This window comes from Monodon monoceros, unplaced genomic scaffold, assembly GCF_005190385.1.
Source record: "Monodon monoceros isolate NGI ecotype Baffin Bay Population unplaced genomic scaffold, NGI_Narwhal_1 Super_Scaffold_6, whole genome shotgun sequence".
Classification (NCBI taxonomy): domain Eukaryota; kingdom Metazoa; phylum Chordata; class Mammalia; order Artiodactyla; family Monodontidae; genus Monodon; species Monodon monoceros.
This window is the reverse complement of record NW_021703783.1, coordinates 50,663,162-50,686,562: the sequence shown is the minus strand read 5'-3', so window position 1 is coordinate 50,686,562 and position 23,401 is coordinate 50,663,162. Positions and strand designations below refer to the sequence as shown.

Here is a 23,401-nt window from a genome sequence, read left to right as displayed (position 1 = left end):
TTTCATACATTCTATTCAGGATATAATAGTCTCTATGTAAAAAAAATTGTAATAATAGTCAATATTATATGAGATAAACTATCTTAAGAGTTTAAATACAGAAATACAGATCTTGGGCACGTCATGGCTCATGTTCAGATAGGCAGACTTGACAGGGATGAACAGAAATATACTAAGAGTTGATTGAAATAAGCAAAAAGGCAATTCTTTAAAAAGGTATGGTATCTATTAACATTTACAAGTTAGACGTTTCTGACGACCTTCGCAAGCAAGCTAAACAAAAACAATGGAATCCAACTGAACTGAATGTACTTGGCAGACTGGAGGCTCTGAGGAGTCACATGGATGCTGAGGGAGAAGACACTGGAATCCACTTCCATTTTGGTAGGTTTTGATTGTTTTGTCTGAAGTCAGAGTCTACAATCTTAAGTAATTCTGAATGGTTCTAATTTAGTCCAGGTTTGATCATGAGGCAATGATCGTGCTAAAACAAAACTTTAAGCCACTCTGTTCTACAAGTTGGAAGGAATGGAATAGAATTGTTCCGATCATTGATCTGCATTACCCAAATTCACCATCAATCGTCCTCTTGGCGCTACCAATAAAGACAATGTCTTCCCAAGATGAGACCTGTACTCAGGTGCCTCAGCAATACTTGCTTTCTTCTTTATCTTCTGGTGAAACTGAAGCCTTTTTGTACTGTTCACATTCATTCCATGAAAATTCAGAGGAACAGCTAGCCTCCACTGGCATGCTCCTGTAGGAATGCCCTGGAACTTCCGCAGAAGGGTCCATATTCACACCAGAGGCCCCCAAATCCTGGGATGGAGCTGCATGCTTTGGAGACAAACTTTCTTCACAAGCAGAACTGGGCACATTGCTAGGGTCCTCATTCCTCCCACTCCCTGTCTTTCTGTCAAAGCCCAGGAATGTAACCTCAGACTGGCTGCATTCAAAGGGAGTTTTCTGAGTCGTTCTCCCTTTTCTCCAACCTTTATCATGAGGCAGCGATGGATTATTCTGGTTTTCATCATCTTCCACTGGAATACTTGGTACATTATCGAAGAACAGAGGAGAAGGACTCCTGAAGGACTTCAAGGATGTGGGAGGATCTTCCGCAAAATACAAGCTGGCTTGAGTACTTTCAAGAACAGTTAGGACCTGATTAACCAAGAAGCCAACACACATTGGGTGAAGTCTGAATAACCTCTCCTTTTACCTTTTTTTTCTGTCTACCTATTAAGGAATATTCTCTTATTTTCATGATATAAATTCAACTATAGAATTTGAAATGCAAAGGAATTAAAGATTAGCTAAACTCCTTCATGTTAATAAATTAAGTGACTTGAAGCAAAGTAGAAAAGAAATTGATTATCAAGAGACCTGACTTTATGCCTAGATTTGCCACCAACTACTTTGTGACCTTGGATGAATCTCTTATCATTTTTTACTTCAGCCTTAATATGTGGAGGATTGGAAGGGGTCAGGGGATGGTGAACCCAATCTATAGTTCTCAAATGCCAGACTACCTAGGGAAGCTTTCTTAAAAAACAGATCCCTTAGCCCCAACCTAAAGATGGTCATTCAAAAAATATGGACATGGGGGCCCAGGGATCTGTATTTTACAAGCTTTGCATATGCAGCTGAATTGAGAACCATTAACCTGATATAAAATAACATACATTTACACACACACGTAATTTAAAAAATACATATAGAGAGCTTTATAATTTACAAAGTGTTTTCACACACATCACCTCATTTAAGCTGCACAAACATTAATATCCTCACTTTATAGATGAAAAGGCTGAGGCTCAGAAAAGGGAATCACTATCGCTAGCCAGTAAGGAGCAGACCTGTTGCCTGACCCCACGTCTTCTGGCTCCCAATTTCACGTTCCCTCCACTATATATCTCAAAGCTCCTTTCCGGGCCCAAGATTGCAGGTCGCACAGCTCTTACTTGTGGTGTCAGGCCTAGAACACAGCTCTCCTGACTCCCAGGCCGATGGTCTTTATATTCTGATTATGTCAACTCCTTGTTTAAAACCCTTCCATGGCTCTACAATAGACTTAGGATGGAATCCAAATTCCTAGAATGGAATTCATGTCCCTCGATCACCTGGAACCTCCTATTATTTTAAACACGTCCAGCTTTTGCTCTCCACCATCCCACTTCCATGGTGCTAGACAATCTGCAGTCTTGGTGCCAAGGAATCCACTGCACCTCTGAGCCTTTGCAGGTGTAGATTCTCTCCCTGGAATGTCCTTCTATCTTTAATACCTAAATCCAACCTGTTCTTCAGATCATAGCTCAGCTATCACCTCCATCAAGAAGCTTCCTTGACTTCATAGGCTGGGACGTATTCTGACTCTACGCTCCCATCTATCATTGTGCTTATCTTCTGGTGCCGAAACTTCATGTTTATAGATCTGACTCCCCCTTTGAACTGTGAGCTGAAGGGCAGCAATTCAGTATCTTGATCACTGTTGTATCACCAGCACCTAGTCCAAAGTCTGGTACGTGCAAAGCAGGTACTAAATATTTGTTTATTGTAAACAAATAAATGTCTAGATGATTGATGGACAGATGAGTAAATTTAAAAATCAATAAGGGAAATACATGATGCATTTTTTAAAAAATTTGGCCACACCACGCAGCATGTGGAATCTTAGTTCCCCAACCAGGGTTTGAAACCAGGCCCTGGCAGTGAAAGCGCTGAGTCCTAACCACTGGACCACCAGGGAATTCCCGTATGCTTCATTCTTAATGGACCAGATCTCTTCACGAACGTTGAATAAAATATTCTCTCCAAATTAGTCACATGTCTTTTCATTAAATTTTTTGTGGTTGCCCTGGTCCCACCCAGTAATACCCTCTTTCAGAGTACCAAACGATGTGACTTTCTGATCTGGAAAAGCTATCTATTAGGTGAGAATTCTCTGTTGAGAGCTGCATTTGTCTCATTGATATTCACATAGATACACAATTTATCTAATTTAGATTTTCCATGGTTCCATGGACTCAGTTTTTAATAAAACCATGGGTATACGTACTTCATCCATCGAGGGTCTTAATTTTGCCCGTGTTGCAGCACACTGGCCTGCCAAAGAGAACAGCTTGGCGGAAAAATTCCGAGGACAGGGATGTACTTTCTTATCTAGAAATGAGATACATGAATCGAGGCCTCTCTTCTCCAGCAATTCTATAAGGAGATCCCTCTAGGAAGAAAAGGAGACAAACTCATCACTGAGAGCTCAGAATCTATCCGGAAAGTGACCAAGAAATAGGCACAGAGATGAAGACAATTCTTACCAGCTGGATATGCTTTGGCTCATCTAACACCACTTTACAACCTGTCAGAACTTCCATTATTACCTACAAGGAACATATAGAAAGTCAGCTACATAATATTAATATTATACACATAGTAATAATTACTAAATTATTATAAATATTAAAATATTACAAATATTAAATATATACACATAATTAGTCGTGACTATTAACCTCAATGCTGAATACAGTTCATTCTAATTAATGACTTTACATTTCATTACTTGATTGATTACACAAAATTAATGTATAAGACAATGAGTAACAGAAAATCAATAGGTCTAAAAGCTAAAGCCTTTAAAATAATTCTTGGAATTTAGTGTATTCTTGGCAACAAACTCTTCTACTTTGTTAACTGGTAGTTGGTACTTACAATTCCAAAGCTGTAGACGTCTGTTTTAACAGAAAGTTTGCCCTGTCTGATGTACTCTTCTGGCATGTACCACAAATGCTTACTGCTGCTGCTGGTCATGCTTAGGACAGAGCTCTGAGGTTCTAGGTGGGGTCGGATGTGTGCCATGGCAAAATCAGTTAGTTTGGGTTGAAACTGATCATCCAGAAGTATGTTTGCACTGAAATTGTGATCAAGGGCAAACAAGACAAACACATCATAAAGGTATTTCGAAAACAGGACACGCTCACCATTATATCTGATCAATTCCAAGTAAAGCCGTATGTTATTTTCCATGAACTTTTTAAAGGACATTTTCTCATTTTTCTTAAAGTATAAATCCAAGTGTTGTATAAAACCTAAACCAAACTCCTGACCTAGGAACAGCAGGCATTTCAAATTTACAGGCACATATATGGAGTTGGTGGATAAGGCTGATGCTTTGTCAACAGCAGAAACTAAGGTTAACCAAAGCAGCTTTCCTTGTGTTCTTCTTACATGCATGTAATGAGACCATTAACTGAGTTTTAATCAGATTATAATTAAGTGTCTGATGTGCACAGGGCTGTGTTGTGGAATGCTCGGCTTAGAGCTGCTGCTCTGCAGTAATTTGCGGAAGCTTTGGTAGCCCCTGCCTTCCTAATAACACTATTCCGTTGTTCCACCTCTATGGATTTTTTGTCTTTGAGTCTTTTTTAAATATAAATATCTGCAGAGGCAAAGGCAAAGTGCTCAGAGTCAGTTTTAGCTGCTTGGCACATAAACACCTCAATAGTCCCTTAACATCTTAGCTGAGAACAAGCAGCAGATTCTTTTATCTCTGAAGGGTGGTCTTCGCAGGGGTGGGAAATGATAAGCTTTTCACAGGGCACACACCTGGGAGCAAGTCCCAGCTCTGCCTCTTCCTGGCTCTGTGAATGCCGGTGGGTTATATCACCCTGTAAGCCTCAATGTCATCTTTCCTCACATGTGAAATGAGGAAGAAAACAGAACTCACAGAACTGATATGGGGCATATAAATAGCCTGGCGTACAGTAATGCTCAATACTGGTAGCTGAGATGAAGATTAGCAACCCCTCATAAGACAGCAGATGGATATTGATAAAAGAAGTGGGTGGATCGTGAGAAAGCCATCTACTTTTCCACTTTACTTAGGGCTTTCTAGAGCTTGCTTTTCGTCCCCTGAAACCAAAGCTTCCAACAGTAGGCCTGCCCATCCAAAATGCCACATGGGATATTTGTAGTAAAAGTGGTAATAGCTATAGGATAAGAAGAAGAAATTCTTAGTCTAGAATATTGGATCTTATGAAAGTTCTAGAAATTCTTGCTGTCCCTATACAAGTAGGCCCACAGGCAGACCCTAGTTCTAAGGTCTGAACTACAGGTCTTATTATGATTCAGAGTATTGAGTCCTAGTTCTATTTAGAGGACTTGATGCTAATGTCTTGAGAATTCTAGTCCAGACTTTGTCTAGGACTGAGTTGACAACAGACAAAATGATGGGACTCCCCAAGGCCCTTTAAGGATAGAGAAAGGTGTGCTCTAAACTTTATTTCACTCTCCCTCCTCTAAAGGTGGCAGGAGAGTTTCAAGGTCCAAAGAGCCCACCTTGTCCATAAGCTGAGGGCCTTTACCTGTTGCGTGATCCTTGTACCTACAAGGAGAAAGTCAGAGAAGGCCTGGCTCTCTAGACTTGTGTCAGTAAGCACAGTCCTCATTATTCTCCTTGCCTGGTCTTTTCTCCCCAGATATTTCAAACCTGGCAGTTTCTGAGGTCAGATGGGGTCTCACACAGCACCATCTATGTTACTCCTTACCTGGTCTTCCACTTTCTCAGTTGGAGAACGGTGGTAGCTATCCTGAACCTCTGAATATGAGGAATACATTAGAGCCAGATCCTACCTTCAACCCAGCTCTAGATAAGAACAGACATTTAGCTCTTAATGACTTCTTCCATAGGTGTACACTTCACTTGTTCAGATCAAGGCTGGGGCTTCCAGAGATGCCCTGATCATTTCAGAGTCCCGGGGTATTTAATGCAGGAGTTTGCCAGGTGTGCCAGGAGGTGAGGTGGGCAGAGAGTTTCATTAACTCTCATTACCAGGACCCAAGCTTCTGCCCCCCTGCCCTACCACTGCCCCCCACCCCGCTTTATTTCAGCATAAGAGGAGGACAGCAAAGATCTGAATGCCAGATCTTCAAGGTCAAACATCTCACCCTCTTCTTCCTTCACCCTAGCCTTAAAGATGGTATAAAACCATAACTTAAAAGAGAATGCAAAAAGCTGAATTGGTGAAACAGAATCCCTGAAGAATAGGTCTTTTCTAAGTACAAAAGGAAAAAAAGAAACACCACCACTCATAATCTAATCCATTTATTTGATCCTCAGAAAAACTGGGGAAGTTTTCAGCAACTGGTGACTCATGCTTCTGTAAGAGCTAGGCAGAGGTGAGCTGAGTAACCACAGCGTTACACAGCATTACACAATAAAGGACTTTGGGTTACACAGAGGACTTTGGGTCAGTGAGAAGCCATCAATAAGAATGTGAAATTGTTCCAGGGCACTGCATTTACACTTTGAATAATGAAAGTGTAAAGACAAATTGTTTACCAGCAGACTTTAGTGTACAACATAAATTTTGAGTCCAGTGATTTACTCTGTTCTAAATAAAGGTTAATGGTAGCTGAGGAAGAAGGATGTTCTCTTTTAGGAAAGTGGGAACTGCAAAAGGCCCTTCAACAATCAATTGTACCTGAATTCTTTCCCCTCCTTCAACCTCAAATAGAATGTTCAAACATAAGGTGCCTTCAGCTACCTTGCAGGTCAACTGAATGCATTCACCCTACAGGAGTAAAAACAGACTAACAAAACAAAGACAACATAAAATAACTAAAATCACGTAACAACAGAATGCAACAAACAGATGAGAAACATCCAATGGCCCACGCCTGCAATTTAGTGCTTCTACCACCTATTTCTTCTCTTCTCTCCCACAAGGCTACTTACTGTAGCAGAGAGACCACCACCTCTCTAGATAACTCTTCTAGCAGAAGGACTAGTAGTGGTACATTAAGGTGATGGGGAAAATCCCACACAAAGTGGTGAATTTGTATTCTGATTCTGGGGATGTTACTTCATCTCTCTATTGCTAGGGGTCTCTAGGACAAATCTTTTCGGGTACCTTCGGCTCACGTTGTCTCCTAATTTAAAGCTGAAGCCCTTGGGCCTTAAATATAAAGCAAGATGATACACTAGATTGTAACGCAGGATCTGAATTTAAGTGCAAATATGTTTGACATGTAAGCGCATGACTGGTTTTTAAAAATCTGTATCTATATTTTGATTTTAGGGGGAGTTGTTTGTGCTCAGTAGCCCAGTCCCTGAATACCTGGCAACTCTCAGGAAAAGTCTAGACTTCACTTAATTGGCCCCAGAGATAAAGAGCACCCAACTGGCTCTCCATGACAGCCTGAGGCAACAGGGCAGCTTGCTGTCTGTGTCACTGCTGTTGCAACACCAAGACACCCCTCACCAGATGAGGGAAGACCCAGTTTCTCCGACAACCTGCAGATTACTGGAAAAAGGCATACACACCCTCTCCCACTTCAGCAAGCAGTGTATCTGGCCTCAAATGATGCGAAGCTGAAACCCTTAATGCCCCTCTTGGATTATACAGCTTTCCCTTTCTTTCCCATTGACCTAGGCAGCACTCAGAGACAGTATTATGGCTTGTTCTTGCTTTATTGGTGTCTTGTGAGTCCTAGGCCCAGACGATAAGGGGTCTTCCTCCTTTAAGTGTGAAATTTCGTCTCTGACCAAACTAGCACAACTTCCCTGAGCCTCAGCTTCCTTGTAGGTAAAAAGATCTGATGATGCTCACCTCACAGGATTGTCACAAGGACTAAATGAGAAAACATAAGCAGAGTGCCTGATGCACAGGGAGAGCCTCGAAACACGCTTTCAAGGATATAGTCTGGCCACTGTCCAGCCGATACCCACCACCTTACCTTAAAATCCTACAGAACTTGGTTAGGTGTCTCTAGAAGTTCAAGGACACCAATTTGATGTAACAAAGGTACAGAGGGTTGCAGGATAACCCTGGAGATCTGAACACCCTTGGGTTAATCAGTTTCCAGGCATCAGGTGTGTTTCAAAATAGTTCCAGAGAACTTCTGGAAGAACCTGACTAAACTAATATTCCCAGATATTTTAAGACCATGGAGAGAAAAATATACATATTGTTTGGTATGTATGTGCGCACGCATGTATGTGTTCCTGTATATAAATAAATGAACACTGGGGCTTAGAGACAATAGTGGTAAATAAAATTGATAGGGAAAATTTTAATTTACGTAATATTTGTTTTGGCATTCCTTAGAAAAAATGAACATATTTGGATATTTTAGAAGAAGGCAGGCACCAGGGGGGAAATAGGAAAAATCTGAAGAAAAAGAATTGCTATATCTAAAATGTCTCTGAAAAACAAAAGTAGGTTTTTTTTGGCGGGGGAGGGGGGTGACGTCAGACAGGGAGGAGACTGGTTAATTAAACCATCAATCAAACAAACATTTGCATTCCCTGTATTTTCGGTCCCTGCTGAACGCTGAGCTGGAGCCCAGTGGCCTCGCCACACACATCAGGTCTTGCGGTAAAGGCAGGAGGAGCTTGGGCCCATGGGCAAGGGTGACACAGTCACAATGAAGAAGCCCATGTGTGGCTGCCCACCCTCCTTCCCAACTACTCAGTCTTTCTAGTCCCTCACAAAGGAAATTCCCTACGTACTTATTAGGCCATATATATTTGATCAATGTCCATTTTTAAAAAATTCATTTTTAAGCAGATGGCTTCTTCCTTCCTTTCTTTCCTAGACCACCTCCCTTGTATGAAAGACTGTTTCACTTGGCAGGAGACACACGGCCATACCATAAGAGAACATGATCTTGTAGGAAACATTAGAAATGTTCCCCAAGATTATCTCCTCATTTTGGCAACAATAACAAGAATGAATGTCTGGGATGAAAAATGCCGGGGGTAAAATGCATTTCAATTTAAAATCATTCATAAATGTGAAAACAGTTAAGCTCGCTAAGGAATAAGATGGAAATAACAAGAAGGTTTACTGCCTTCAGATGCTTTTATGTGATCCCGTAATTCAAAAACTTCTTCGTTTTCCCCAATAAAAATGTGAGGGTCTTTCGCCAAGAACAGAGACTTCAACTCTTTAGGAGTCTTTTCTTTCAATCCTTTTCCTCCTCAAATTCCACCATCTGGAAATGGATTTTGTTTTTATAACATTCTCTTTGCAGAGTTCAAATTACTAAGACATTTTGGGGGTAACTAAACCAGCAGACTTCTTGAAAATACCTTTGAAATGTGGTCTCGGCTTCATCCTTGGTGTTCTGCAGCTGTGTCCTTGACAGTGTCTTCCTCCGAAGACAATTTACTCTCCCTCTCTGCTTGCACAAGGCGAAGATTCCGAATGCAGACCACCAGGCCTAATCTCCCCCCCAAAGTCGGCCGCCTGCTGCCGTTTTCACTAGGAGTCCAAGGTCAACGTTTCCAAATTTGCACATACTAATTATGTTCTCCTCTCCTGTCCCATCTCCCTGCCTCTGCTGATGAAGCCGACATGCTCCCAGGAGTCCCGGCTAGAAAGGCTTAATTACCTAATAAGAGCATGACTGTTGGACCCACACAAGTGTGGAACCCACCTCCTCAACCCATCTACAGATATGTGACTGAGGCAGGTTACTAACCTCTGGAAGTCTCAGCTTTCTCCTCTGTCAAACCAACGAACTTGATTAAGACCAAACGATGCGTAAACTCAGTCCCCTGGCTATCACTGAGCTCCCTAATACGTCTGCAGCCTATCAGCCACGCTGAAGGTACTGACACTTAGCAGTGCAGTCAGGATAGACTGGGCTTACTGCTGTCTGGGGGCCTTCTTTATGCTGCTCCCCTTACCTGCAAAGTACTCCCTCCCACTTATTGTCATCCAAATCCACTATGCGGCTTGATTCACCTCCTCCATGGAGTTTCCACTCGACTGCTCTGAACTCCAGCGGCCCTCCTTTCTCCAAGTTCCTACCGTACACCCTGCCCTCTTCGATTTGGCACTCCCTCTGAGACCAGCTTCTGCTGTTTACAGAAGCATAATGCTGAATCTATAGAAGATACCAAGTAAACATCTGATCATATAATCAGTTTGTAAATTAAGAGAATTTGAAACCGTAAGCAGCCTTAGACCACTGGGCATAGGGCAGGTATGTGGCCCAAATGTGGCCAAAACATCCTCCCACATTCTTGGCAGACATCACTAACTGAGTTCAGAGCCACCCACCCCAGATTCCCTTTCGACAAGGCACACGGGAAGTCATTACCAACCAATCAAAGATGGAATGTGAGACGAAACAGATTTGTCAGTGCTGCTAAAAGTATAACCACTTTTTTTAGATGAGGTAAATGAGGCCCAGCTGGTTGAAATGACTCATTCTATGCAAAATAGCTTACACTAAAGCCTAGCCCTCCTACTTCCCTGTTCGGTGTCCTCTAGATTCACTATAGTTAACTGAAAGAAACATCTCTTGATTCAGCTATTCGTAAAAGATCAAGAAACTGTTGATTACAAGGCAGAAAGGAAATTAATTTTATCCCTTCTTCTCTTTAGTTGTATATAGATCATTCCGGTGCCAAAATAACGGCTAATGGGCGAGTCACATTTTGGTGCAGCGCAGAGGAAGTTCTAATATTTAGAGCTGCACCCAAATAGAGGTCTAACAATGTGCTGTGCAGGGGTCCAAGGACAGGTCAGATGAGATACCTGAGTCTCCATTAGGTGGGAGGAACTAAACTCACTGCCAAACCCTGGGCTGTGCTTCACAGAGATAATCTTATTTCATCCTCACAACCCTGGGAAGAAGTACAGTGGTTCTAGTTCCATATAAGGAGACTGAGCCTCAAGGAATTGAGTAATTTACCCACGATCCCACCGCTGGAAAGTAGTAAAGCTGGCGTTTGTACTGAGACCTGGGAGACCCCAAAGGCCACACCCTTAGGCAGTGACAAGAGACAGGGGCAGCAATGAGATCACTGGGGTGGGTGCTGGAAAGGGGGAGGGACAGGGAAAAGACTGGGGAGGGGTGTTTCTGGAAAACAGGCAAGTCAGAACTCTCCCTAACCTGCTCTAGGGTGAGCAGGTGTCTGGAGGTGCCTCCTGAAACATATCTGAGCTCATCCTCACTCAGAAGCTGATCAGGGGAAAGCTTGGCCAAGATCTAAGAAAATGTGGTGTCATGTCATTCTCCAGCCACAACCCCTAGATTTGTGAGTATAGAGCACAGTACAAAAACAAGCAGGTGAAATGGCACAGAATTTGAAAGCAAGAAGAGGTCCAACTCGAGATTATCCCACTTGGCTCTGATGTACAAGTGAGAAAACTGTGGCCTGAGAGTGGGGGGCAGGGCCTGGACTTGAACCCAGACTTCCTGTGCTCTTTCCACGTCACCCCCGTGACAGCATTTCGTGTTTCCCAGACAGAAGGTGCTGCTCATACTTTGGGCACCAGGCTGCTGAAGGGTAACCTTACAATCTTCATTTTTTTAACTATTTTTAAAACAACGAAGGTGTGAGATTATCAAGCTTCTTTGCAGACAGAATTAATTACAGAGAATGAAAAGAAACTTTGGGATATCATTCAGCAACTAGAGACTCCTTCTTGAAATTTCTGATTCCCTGGTTTGAGATAGAAAGGTCTGATGCTGAGTTATTATTTTTCTAATAAATTTTATTTTTATTATAAGAGTAGACATAATCCTTAAATAAGAATTTAATATCAAGTAGAAGTAAAAAATAAGCCATTAAATGAAAAGCCATAGTCTCTCCATCTAATTAAAGCCTTATTGATATTTTGGTATGCTCCACTTTTAATCTTTTTTTTTAATTCCTGAAGTTGTAGTTCTACAAGGTTATAATTGTGTACTGCTTACTATTTCAATTTGGCTTTTTGCACTGTCACTTTATGTACACTGTATGTTATTTCATACTATTAAAAACAATATTTAATAATGTCAAATGATGTACGATAAACCTTTGGTGATTCATCAGTCTGAGGCCCAAGTGCAGAAAAGAAAAGAAAGGTTTTCCATTTCTCACTTCAACAAAAACAGAGCCCTGACTTACTCACAGAAAAGGTCACTGTTTTAACACATACTGAGATGTCCTTTTTTGAGCCAATTATCAGGGCTGTGCCATAAAATGACATCTCTTCAAGAAGCTGCCTTTCCTCGCAAAGAATTAGAAAATTAATATGACAAAGGCCGAATAGTAGGGATTTCGGACGTCCCTGAAAGCACAAGGCTGTACACAGTGGGACCAAGAATCGGGGAGGCCCAAGTTTAGAACGGAGTAAAGGATTCATTTAAAAGAGATTCAGGAGGGTGATCTAGGTCAGCCAATTCACGTTTGGTCAAGACTGCAGGGGACTGAGTGTCATTACCATCTGACACATGTTCAGTGCCCTGAATGAAATGAGCTGGTCTCATTCCAGTTTCTAGAGAACAGGTGTGCACATCACCAAAGGAAGGGGGGAAAGTCTACTGTTATAGTTGGCACTAATTAACACCTTTGCCGGCAGGCTCAGCAGAAAGGCCAAGAGTTCCGTGGCTGTGGAGGGGGCTGAATTGCTCTGGAACAGACGGGGACACACTGTTGAACCCTTGTGAAACCACAATTCTCAAATCAATGCCCAGAGCCCCAGAATTCCACACCTTGACACATGACTGGGTGGGTGTAATCTATAGATGGTTATGTTTGAGCCCTTGAACCCTCTGGAAAACCCAGAAAGGCAACAATCCGCAGCAGCCCCTTCACCAACAAAAAATAAAATAAAATACGCTGCTAGCTTCACTTCCAGCTCAATCCTGCCTCTTCCATGAAATTCTACCTTTCTCTGATCAGATCTCTTTTGCTACTCGTATCAATATTACCTGCTGAGCACTCTGTGTTATTTAAGTGATTTTACAGCTCAGCACATCCAGACAAACACCTGGGATACTGGCCTGAAAGATATAGCCTCCTTTTAAATTGTGAGACCACCTAAGAGACTTCAGAACCTTTCTGTTCCCACCTATACCCCAGAGAGAAGAAGCCTCAGAGTCCCGTGTAAGAGCCTAGCTTATCAAACTCAGGTCCTCAGCCTAGGAAGTGTTCAAAGCTCCATCCAACCCTCTCCCCACAGTTTTCCTTATTTTTCTCCAGTCTTATCTTTCATTATTCTCCAATCTCATCCTTTCCTCTCCAATCAACCAACTTGTCGTTTTTTGTTTTTTTTTTTAAGTGTTTATTTATTTATTTGGCTGTGCCGGGTGTTAGTTGCGGCATGCGGGATCTTTAGTTGTGGCACGTGGGATCTAGTTCCCTGAGCAGGGATCAAACCCAGGTCCCCTGCATTGGGAGTGCGGAGTGTTGGCCAATGGACCACCAGGGAAGTCCCTCAACTAACTTGTCTTGATTTCATTATACACCCAGCATTTCTTTACTCTGTTCCCTTGAATAAATTATGCCTCCACCAGGAATATTCTCTTCCCTTCTTTCAACCAATCCACTGACAATGACCATCTCCTCAAAGATTTGGCTTGGAACTACCTAATTAGAACTAGCCTTCTCAGACCAACCACACATTAGGCATATATAGTGTCACACCATATATTTTCTGTGTTTTCACTATCGATCTGATCACCAGGTTGAAGCTTCCAGGTCAAGACTATGATCGTCAATGTCTTCCCCCAACTGTGGTCTAAGACAATGCTCTGCACACAGCAGATGTTCCATAAATATTTGTGAACTAAAAAGGAATGTGATTTGCAAAATGTTCAATAAACATGTGCTAACACAGAAAAGATTTTTATTAAAAGAGAACTTAGTTTGTATGTCCACTTTTCAAACGCAATAAATTGATGATAGAGGTAAGGGCTATGGACTGAATATTTGTGTCCCCCCTAAATTCCTATGTTGAAATCCTAACCCTCAATGTGACGGTATTAGGAGGTGGGGCCTTTGGGAGGTGATTAGGTCATAACGGCTCCCCTCATGAATGGGATTAGTGCCCTCATAAAAGAGACCCCAGAGAGACCCCTCACACCTTCCACCAGAGAAAAGACGGCCATCTGTGAGCTCTCACGGGACACAGAATCGGCCAGGGCCATGATCTTGGATTTCCCAGCCTCCAGAACTATGAGAAATAAACGTGTACTGTGTATAAGCCACTCAATTTACAGTATTTCTGTTAGAGCAGCCCAAACGGACCAAGACAATAAGTAAAAGGGTGATAAGTAAAAAGGCTGAACGGCCAGAATATCTCTTAGCCTCCGCCTCTGCTACTCCTACCACTTCTTGACCATTATAACAGGAGCCACCATTTAGTGAGTGCATCCTCTTTGCCAAGCACCAGAAAGACTTTCTGCCATTTAACCCTAAGGGGTAGAAGCTATTATTCTCTTATTAGCACCTCGCAGAGAAAAAAACCTGAGGCGTAGAGGAGTCAAGCAGTTGGCTCAGAATCGCATTTTAAAGCCAGCTTCTTAAACCAGAGCTCTCTGATTTAAACAATTGTGGATACTGAACTAAAAGGACAGGATGGCAAGAAGGTGGGGAGGAAAGTACAAGAAAAAGAAAATCATTTGGTCACATTTTGCAGAGCGCCATGCAGCCGACTTCCTCCCTAACTGTGGCGGCTGCAGTGGTGTGGCCCCATCCTTCCTTCCCGATCCAGGGAGGCACTCGGTCCCCAACAGGCAGGCGTGGCTGCTGAGGGCTCCCAGCTGAGCCCCAACCTGGGAATTGCCAGTGGGAGAAGGGAGCTGCCTCACCCCAATACAGCCCCACTCGGGGCTGGCTGGATGCAGGGATGCCAAAACCCAAGCACCTTGCCTCATTTGGGGATAGTTTCTAAGGGCCACCCCAACTTCAGCAGTCCCCTCTACTTCCACATCCCAGCTCAGCTTCTCCAACTGCCCAATTCTGTCTTCCTCCTCCTTCCCTTACTTTTGCTATTCCCGAGAGCATTCTCAAAAAATTCCCCTGCAGGCAAATCTCTGCCTCTGAGCCTACTTCCTGGGAACTTGCCTGAAGACACTTGCCAATCACGAGAAAGCAGAAATGAGGGTCACAGCCTGTGCTCTGACCTAAAAGCAGGAGAGGCGTGCTGGACGGGCACGTGCAAATCTCCCTGCCCAGTGTCAGCTGTGGGAAAGCCTTGTGACTCAGGCAGAGCCGGGATCCTGATGTTCCCTTTGCTCTGGTCGGTGGCCTTCCCTGTCCCCCTCTCCCATCAAGTACCAGGACCTCCACACTGTCTCCCTTCTCATCCCTCTTTCCTATCAAGCTCTGCTTTCAGGAAAGGAGGTAATGAATCAGTCACACAAAAGGAAAATGTTTAAAATTAATGGATTACTTCATGGGATTAAAAATAAGTTCACGGCTTCCCTGGTGGCGCAGTGGTTGAGAGTCCGCCTGCCGATGCAGGGGATGGGGGTTCGTGCCCCGGTCCAGGAAGATCCCACATGCCACGGAGCGGCTGGGCCCGTGAGCCGTGGCCGTTGAGCCTGCGCGTCCGGAGCCTGTGCTCCGCAACGGGAGAGGCTGCAACAGTGAGAGGCTCGCGTACCAAAAAAAAAAAAAAAAAAGTTCAAGCCACTTTAAACCAAAGAAAGGATATGTATAGCAAAATTCCAGGTATTTATTTATCTATCTACCCAGTTAGAACATATATTTAAGCACCTACAGTGCTGAGCTGGCTGAGAGCTGAGTGGAAGAGGGAGGTTCCACTAGGTGGAACCTAGTGGTTGGTTCCACCGACCGTTGAGACTTTCACTGTCCATCTCTGTCCCAGGCCCCATGAGGGCGCACAAATTTTACACTGATTCCACGGGCAGTTGATTAACTGCCACACTGCGACAGGAGCAGATGCCTACGGGTTGTGTCCCCTCCACCCTACCCCCACCACTCCCCCAGGACAAAACAAAATCTAGAGTCTTTTTATATGAAATTCACTTCACCAGAAAAACAAAGTAAGCAATCAGTTCCTCTTCGGTTCAACTTGAAGGCGCACTTAAAGTTTTTCCCAAGATACTAGGTGATGGTTCACAAGAGGCAGAGCCTTTTAAATTCAGTCTCCTCTGCTATTCAGCAAAGGTGTATTTACCTACTTTGAGACAGGTTCATGATGAAGGGCACACAGGAAAAATGCACAGCGGGGTGCGGTGGGGGGGTTTGCTACAGGGTATACTCTGTCTGAATCATCCTTTACGTTTGCTGAAGAAGAAAAAAGACGGAAGATGTTGCTTCTAATCTTCTCACGTGTCTCAAAAATGAACACTGGGATTGCCTCTCAGCTTGTCACAGGTGAGTACCTACAGCTAGGAGGCAGCGGGCTCAGTGGCATGGCAGGAGGCTGGAGACTCAGGGAGGAAGAATTTAAATTGCCCATCACTACTGTTATCTTGTGAGGAGTCCCTGTATAAGCCACTTAACCTTTCCTGAGACCTCAGTTTCTTTTTTTAAAAAAGTGAGATGAATACAGGTTCATTTCACAGTTTGCTATGCGGTATAATTAATAAAATACACAAAACTGTCTATCCTACACTGTTCATTAATAATTCCCAAAGATAATACAAACTCTCCGATTGGCAATATAAGTGCAGCCTTTAAAATTAGGTAGACATGTTTTCATTAAAAGGTAAGATTTTAAATACTTCAATGAGATTTCTTAACACGTTACACACACACCAGGGAAACTACAGACAGAAAATAGGGTGATGTCCGACTCATCCATGATGATGAAAGGGGCCTTCAGCTGTAACCTACAGCTCTGGGATAATTTACCTTGATATACTGCCACAGATGACGGAGCACGGTTCCGTGTTGTGCAAGTACTGAACGGCTTTGGTTGTTCCTATTAATATACTGATTCGAATGTGCCAAGAGAGTGGGGCTGTGTCACCCTGAAAAGACAACAGTAGTTGGTTTGGTTGTATTTTCTGAGTAAAAACCAATGAACGCTAATGAGGAGGTGGCGAGAGGGGGTAAATGAACATTGTAGTTTACCGTAACTTATTTTTAATTCAAAATAGGTTTTCCTCTACTACCAACGCTGGTTCTAGGCCCCTTTATAGGCAATGGAAATACCCAATAATTTTAATGTTATTTTAATTGAAATATGGCTAATAAGATGTTGAAGAGTTCACTAAACAAGATTTTTAAATTATTGTGGCACAACAGACAACAGTGTGGGTAACTGAAAATAATCCGTTTTTATTCTCATCTTAATTGAAATTTAACCAATTTGGAATCAGTTTTTAAAACTTATCTTTCAGAAACGTCACAAAAGAGAAACCATGGCATTTATTCAACCTCGTTCCTTCTCTTTAAGGTGTCTATCACTTTTATGTCTATCCTTTGTACTGAATGGTACTTTGCGTAAAGTTATGCAAATAAAAATTATCTGAGAAATAAGGGTAGTTGATGTAAACTCATTTGAGACATGGTATCAATGAGGAGTAAGGACCCAGCAACTCTTCTGGCCACCATGTTGCACAACACACAATAGCTCAAGTATTTCAGCAGCTGCCTCAGGGCTTTAGAGGGTCAGAGTATCAGGCAGAGTAATAGATATAACTTACTACACACTGTAATCTGTCAAAAAGTGATCCATTTCTCATATACGGATAAACCAGGCAAAACTTCTCACTCTCTGTAAAATATGCAGCCAACTCCAATATGTTTGGATGTTGGAACCTTGAAACAAAAGATTTTTTAAATCCATCAAACTGTTTATTCAAATAGGAAATGAATAACACTGTTTTGGGGATGGTAGGGTGGGTTGGGGAATAGGTATAAAGCAGAATATAAATTTGGCCAAGAGAGAAGGAATTTCAATGGACACATGATACAGATTTGCCTTCCAAATTGGTCTAAAGCGTTCTGACAGATATTAGCCCATATCCAAATATAAGACAGACATCTTAAGAAAGTAAAGAGCTCTTAAGATTTGGGGTTTGGGGAACTTTACAACAAATAGGAAACAATATTTGATATTAACTTATTTTTATCAACATGAAACCCAATATAACTTATTTATTAAAGATAATACAACTGAAATTATCCATTTCATTGCTTCAGGTATACATGTGTAACTAAAATCACCAAAATAGAAGAGTTCGGAAGACTGTTTTCATTCATCCATTTACTGAATGCTACCATGTCAAGTGCTGTACTAGGCCCCAGTCACACAGTTAAGAGACATCCAGTGCCTTCAGAAAGCTTGTATTGTTACCTGAAATCCATGTGACTAGTCAAGTTTGATGCTGAAAAACACATCACTGATTTTTAAATCCCAGAATTCTGTGTCAGTATCGTATATATTTTTCAGGTTCTTTTTTAAAAAAACTCTATTTCTTGAGGGCATGTGTCATCACTGTGAAAACCAATGGAACCCAGTAATAGCTATGAAATATAAAACATGTGAAATTCACCACACATACTGTGAACTCAGCTCAATTCAACAATTATTTATGGAACACCTCCTATGTCTTAGGCATGCCTGGTGATATTAAAATAAATAAAGCTATTTTTCCATAAATGGTGTTATATATAAAACCCTATTATAGGGCTTCCCTGGTGGCGCAGTGGTTGAGAGTCCGCCTGCCGATGCAGGGGACATGGGTTCCTGCCCCGGTCCGGGAGGATCCCACATGCCGTGGAGCGGCTGGGCCCGTGAGCCATGGCCGCTGAGCCTGAGCGTCCGGAGCCTGTGCTCCGCAATGGGAGAGGCCACAGCAGTGAGAGGCCCACGTACCGCAAAAAAAAAAAAAAAGAAAAAAATCCTATTACACATTTCTTCAGTAGCAAAACTTACCTATAAAACACACGTGTGTGTGTGCATGTGTGTCTGTGTGTGTGTGTATATATATATATACACCTCCCTTCTGAGTCCCTCTATTCCTTCTTCCTCAAGAAAGGCAATATGTGTGTGTGCGTAAGTATACATACATAAACACATAATACAATCCCTTAAGTAGTTCCCTTAATATTAAACAAAAAAAACTCATCCTCAGGTCTCAGCTTAGACGTTACTTTTTCCAAGACACCTACTCTGCCGCCCACCCGCCTCCCCAAATTAGCATTTCCTCCTCCCTCAGTGCTCTGTACTTGCTTGTCTTATTATTTAACTTACTGAAATTGCCTGTTTGCCTGTGCACTTCTCCCCTAAACCCACTCCAGACAGTATGTTCTATGAGGAGAAGCCTGCCTCTGACCTATTTACTAGCAAATGTCTGAGAAGAGGGAGATTGAGTATGATTCAGGAAATAAACTGGATCTTGTTAAAAAAAAAAAAAAGTATGCTCTGCCTCAGTTTCCTCATCTGCAAAATGGGGATAATAGCAGGACTCACCTCACAGGATTGTTGTGAGGATTAAAGAATTAATAGATGTGAATTACTTGGTATAGGGCCTAAAACTAAAGAAATATTAGCAATATAAATGATAATGATGGCACACCAGGAATATTCAATGTCATAGAGTTGTTAATTCTCTCTAAAGTAATACATAAATGCGTCAGCAGAATAAATCCAAATGGATCAGATATACAAATATAAAAAATGAAAATATAAAAGTACTTGGAAAAAATGGCATAACTATTTTATAACCTCTCAGTGGGGAAGGCCTTTTAAACGATAATATAAAACCCAGAATCCATAAGAGAAAGTATAGATTAAATTCAACTACATGAAAACTGTTTTCACATGGCCAAAACTAGAATAAGCAAAGACAAATGAAAATGTGGTAAAAAATTATTTGTATCTTGTAACATAAAAATAGGGCTAATTTTCTCTAATATATAAAATGCTCTTACAAACCATTAAGAAAAAACCCAACAGCCTAATAAAAAAATGGGCAAAAAACATTAACAGATATTTCATGGAAAAGGAAATACATCTCAATATATGAAAAGATTCATTCATCATAGAAAAAGAAATTTAAACTACACTGAGAAACCATTTCCACTTAGCACATTAGAAAAAACCAAAAGAATAAACGCTATGTTATCAAGAATATGGGGAACCAGGCACTCTAACATATGACTGGTATAAGTGTAAATTCATATAGCTTCTACTGGAGGACAATGTGGTAACATGTAACACATACAACCATTTGACCCTATAATTTTATTTATGTGAAGCTTTCTTAGTTTTCTAAGTGATATTAAAACTTAGATAAGTTTTCCAACAGGTCTGAAATAACATATATAAAAGGTTTCTTGTTGTAGCATTTTTTTCTTAAGTAAAAGATTAGGAGAAATCTAAACATCCATCAGTAGGAAACCGGTTGATTACATTACAGCACGGCACACAGTGGAATACTAAAATGAGCAAAGTGAACAACGTATGCATGCTACCTCTTGTGTGAGAAGAGGAAAGTAAGAAAACAAAATACATATATGCTTGCACATAAAATATCTCTGAAAAGATATACAGGAAACTGATAATTCTGTTGCCTTTGGGAAAATCAGCTGGGTGGCTGGATGAGAATAGTGGAAGAAAATCTCTTGGCTTACCCTTTTGCCCTTTTGGAATTTTGAAGTGTCTGAACTTATTATTTATTCATAAGCAAAGAAATAAAGTTTAAATATAAAAACCTTATTAAAATTTTGGTTTTAGTTTTTTGTTGACTAAATGATATATTAAGTGTTTATACTTAGCCTCTAACATTTTGATTTCTGGTCCTGGGTATAAACGGAGAAGGATTTAGGATAATACCTCTCTCCCCCCAATTCATGTATTGGTTTAGAAAACATCTGAAAAGAACATTTTCTGTTTGTAAAGGGTGATGACTGAACTCTATAGGGTTAGGGGCCTTCAGTGAGACAGGTTGCACAGCTGCAGATATGAATATATATGAAAATGAAGTCATTTTAGTTTGTCTCCAAGGACTTTCAAGTTCATGAATGAATTCCCAGAAAATAATGTGCACATCGAAAGCACTTGATTTCTTCACCTAAAAACTCTCTTCCAGAAGAGGTTTATATTGATGAAACAGTTTCTTGACTGGAATGTCTCTAAGAAAGGGGGGAAATGGTAATATATATACAATTCTAAAGTTCTAAGAATTAGTTTACATTCAGTCATGTTAGTCACACATGATTTAACCCATTTCCTTGTGACAGTTTCTTGTTAAAATATGTTCAAGTGAATTATGTAAATGGTCTACTTTAAAATGTATTCCAAGGAATATACTAAAGCAGATGTCAAAATTTTACCCGATGTTCTAACATCCAACCCACATTTATTAAATGCCAACCATGCCAAGCTCTGTGCTGTAGAATCAAAGATGAACAGAGATGAAAACCAGGCACAAGTGGAGAAATCCAAAGCAATATACTCACAGCAGTAAAACTTCAAGCTCAGATAAAAAGCTCTTCCATTGTTTCTTACATTGCATTTTTTTCTCCTAAATATCATACAGAAACACAAGAAAACAAATAAGGAAAGGATCTCTCTATTTCTGGGATTCTTACCTAGGGTCTATAGTCTCCCTGAAATTAGATACTTTATGGCATAAATGCATATGAACATTTTTCTGGGGAGAGGATCCTTAGCTTGCATCAGACTTTCAAAAATCCATTAACCCCAAAACAGATTTAGAACCACTGCTTTTGAATTAGAAGTTTTTCATGAAATGTATCATACTGCTCTATTTTATATTCAAACCCTTTCACCATATTTTGTACACATTTACATGAATTCAAAAATATGTATTCAAAGAAAATCCCATGACAGAAACTCCCCACTTGATCTCAAAGAATCCTGGTTGTGATAGTTGTATTCTGATTAGAATTGATTTCAATAATTTGGCATTTATGACTTGGGTCATTTGGCTGTTGGTTCAAGTTTACTTTCGTACTAATTTTGAAAAAATGGGCCCACTAGGAAAATGAAACATATAACTCCTTACTTCAAAGGAGATTCAGAAGCTAGCAGAGTGCCTGACATATGAATAAATTAATGAATTCAATAATATTGTATGGAGCACCTCCACTGTTCTTGATGGCTTCATACACCTGACATCGTTGCATGTCTCTGAATCTCAAATTCCTAACTTCTACCGTGAAAGGGTTAAAGTAAGTGTGCTCCAGTTATCGTTTGCAAATTGCTAGACAGGGCAGAGTTCTTTTTTGTTTTTGTTTTCTTTTTAAATATTTATTTATTTATTTAATTTATTTTTTTGGCTGCACTGGGTCTTCGTTGCTGTGCGCGGGCTTTCTCTAGTTGCTGCGAGCAGGGGCTACTCTCCGTTGTGGTGCGCGGGCTTCTCATTGCAGTGGCTTCTCTTGTTGCGGAGCACGGGGTCTAGAGCGCAGGCTCAGTAGTTGTAGTGCACGGGCTTAGTTGCTCCGCGGTGTGTGGGATCTTCCTGGACCAGCGGTCGAACCCGTGTCCCCTGCATTGGCAGGCGGATTCTTAACCACTGCGCCACCAGGGAAGTCCCATGGCAGAGTTTTTAGAGCTCTCTGTCCTCAGGAACAAAGGGAGAGAAATCCAACAGGAATCCTGGAAACTATTTTCCAAGTTAACCGAAGAAGTCAGAAACAATAAACTAGTCTAACAAATCATCTGCAAGGACCACATTATGAGAATTTACATTTTAAAAAACCACTGCCCTGGGAGCGAGTGGACTGGGTGTCAGGCCCACCTCTAACACTCATTATTTGTGACTTATTGTCACCAAACCTCCCTGGGATCCTCGTTTTCTTAATCTGAAAAACTGAAGGGGTTAGTTTTCGTGTTCATGCTACCCTAGCACTCTTGCTGCTCAGAGTGTGTTCTGTGCTCCTCTGGGAGCTGGTGGGAAATGCTGAGTCTCAGGTCCCTACCCAAATGTGCTGCATCAGAATCTGCACTGTTAAGATCCCCAGGTGAGCTGGATGCACTAATCTAACACACCTAAGTACAGTTCCCAGCCTCAGTCCCTCTAAGAAAGGTTACCGAAATGAAGGTCTCAATGTTACAAAACTACATTTCTAGTAAAAAATGTTCTGTGGCTAAGGCTTCATTAAATTATCTCATTTTTCCTGATGTGTATGTGTATGTGTGTGTAGGAGTTTGTACAATCTCTAGGTCTTGGGTAACTTTGTTACCTCCTGCCTTTTTACCAATACTGAATAGCAACTAAATTCATGAAAACAGCCTATGTGCTTCATTCAATTCACCTAACAAACATTTATTGAGCAACTACTATAGGCCAGGCTCTGTAATACAGCATTGGGATACAAAGATAAATAAAAGCTCCTTAAAGAAAACCATCCAGTCCACTGGGAGAGGCAGATGAAGACATCAATACTATGAGACAGTGGTATTTTCCTGCGACTGTACAGAGGAGGGTCACCAAAACCATCCTGGAGGGGTTGGAGGCAATCAAGGAAATGATCATTGTCTTCGGGACAGAAAGGGCAAAGACATCCCATTCTGAAGCCAGACCCCTGGAAAGAACACTCCCAAGAGGGAGTGTGAGTTGGTGGCAGCTGCAGAGAGAAGAGGAAAGTAGACGCATGGAGTCTTTGGGGAGGTGGTCCTGGGGCTCAACCAGAAGAGAATGTACAAATGGGGCCAGGGACACACTG

The 23,401-nt window shown here is 41.5% G+C and overlaps 1 protein-coding gene across 2 annotated transcripts in view; it reads right to left on the bottom strand.

Annotated features, from left to right (window-relative positions):
* Positions 1–204: 204 nt before the first annotated feature.
* IRAK3 (interleukin 1 receptor associated kinase 3) overlaps positions 205–23,401 on the bottom strand; it is a 48,753-nt gene continuing 25,556 nt past the window's right edge. For both annotated transcript variants that reach the window (XM_029205608.1, XM_029205609.1), the window contains 7 exons: positions 21,167–21,231; positions 17,404–17,518; positions 16,607–16,725; positions 3,709–3,907; positions 3,315–3,377; positions 3,056–3,220; positions 205–1,161 (listed from right to left, as the gene is read on the bottom strand). In XM_029205608.1, coding sequence (XP_029061441.1) covers positions 646–1,161; positions 3,056–3,220; positions 3,315–3,377; positions 3,709–3,907; positions 16,607–16,725; positions 17,404–17,518; positions 21,167–21,231 — 1,242 coding nt within the window. In that variant the 3' untranslated portion in view covers positions 205–645. The remainder of the gene's footprint in view (positions 1,162–3,055; positions 3,221–3,314; positions 3,378–3,708; positions 3,908–16,606; positions 16,726–17,403; positions 17,519–21,166; positions 21,232–23,401) is intronic.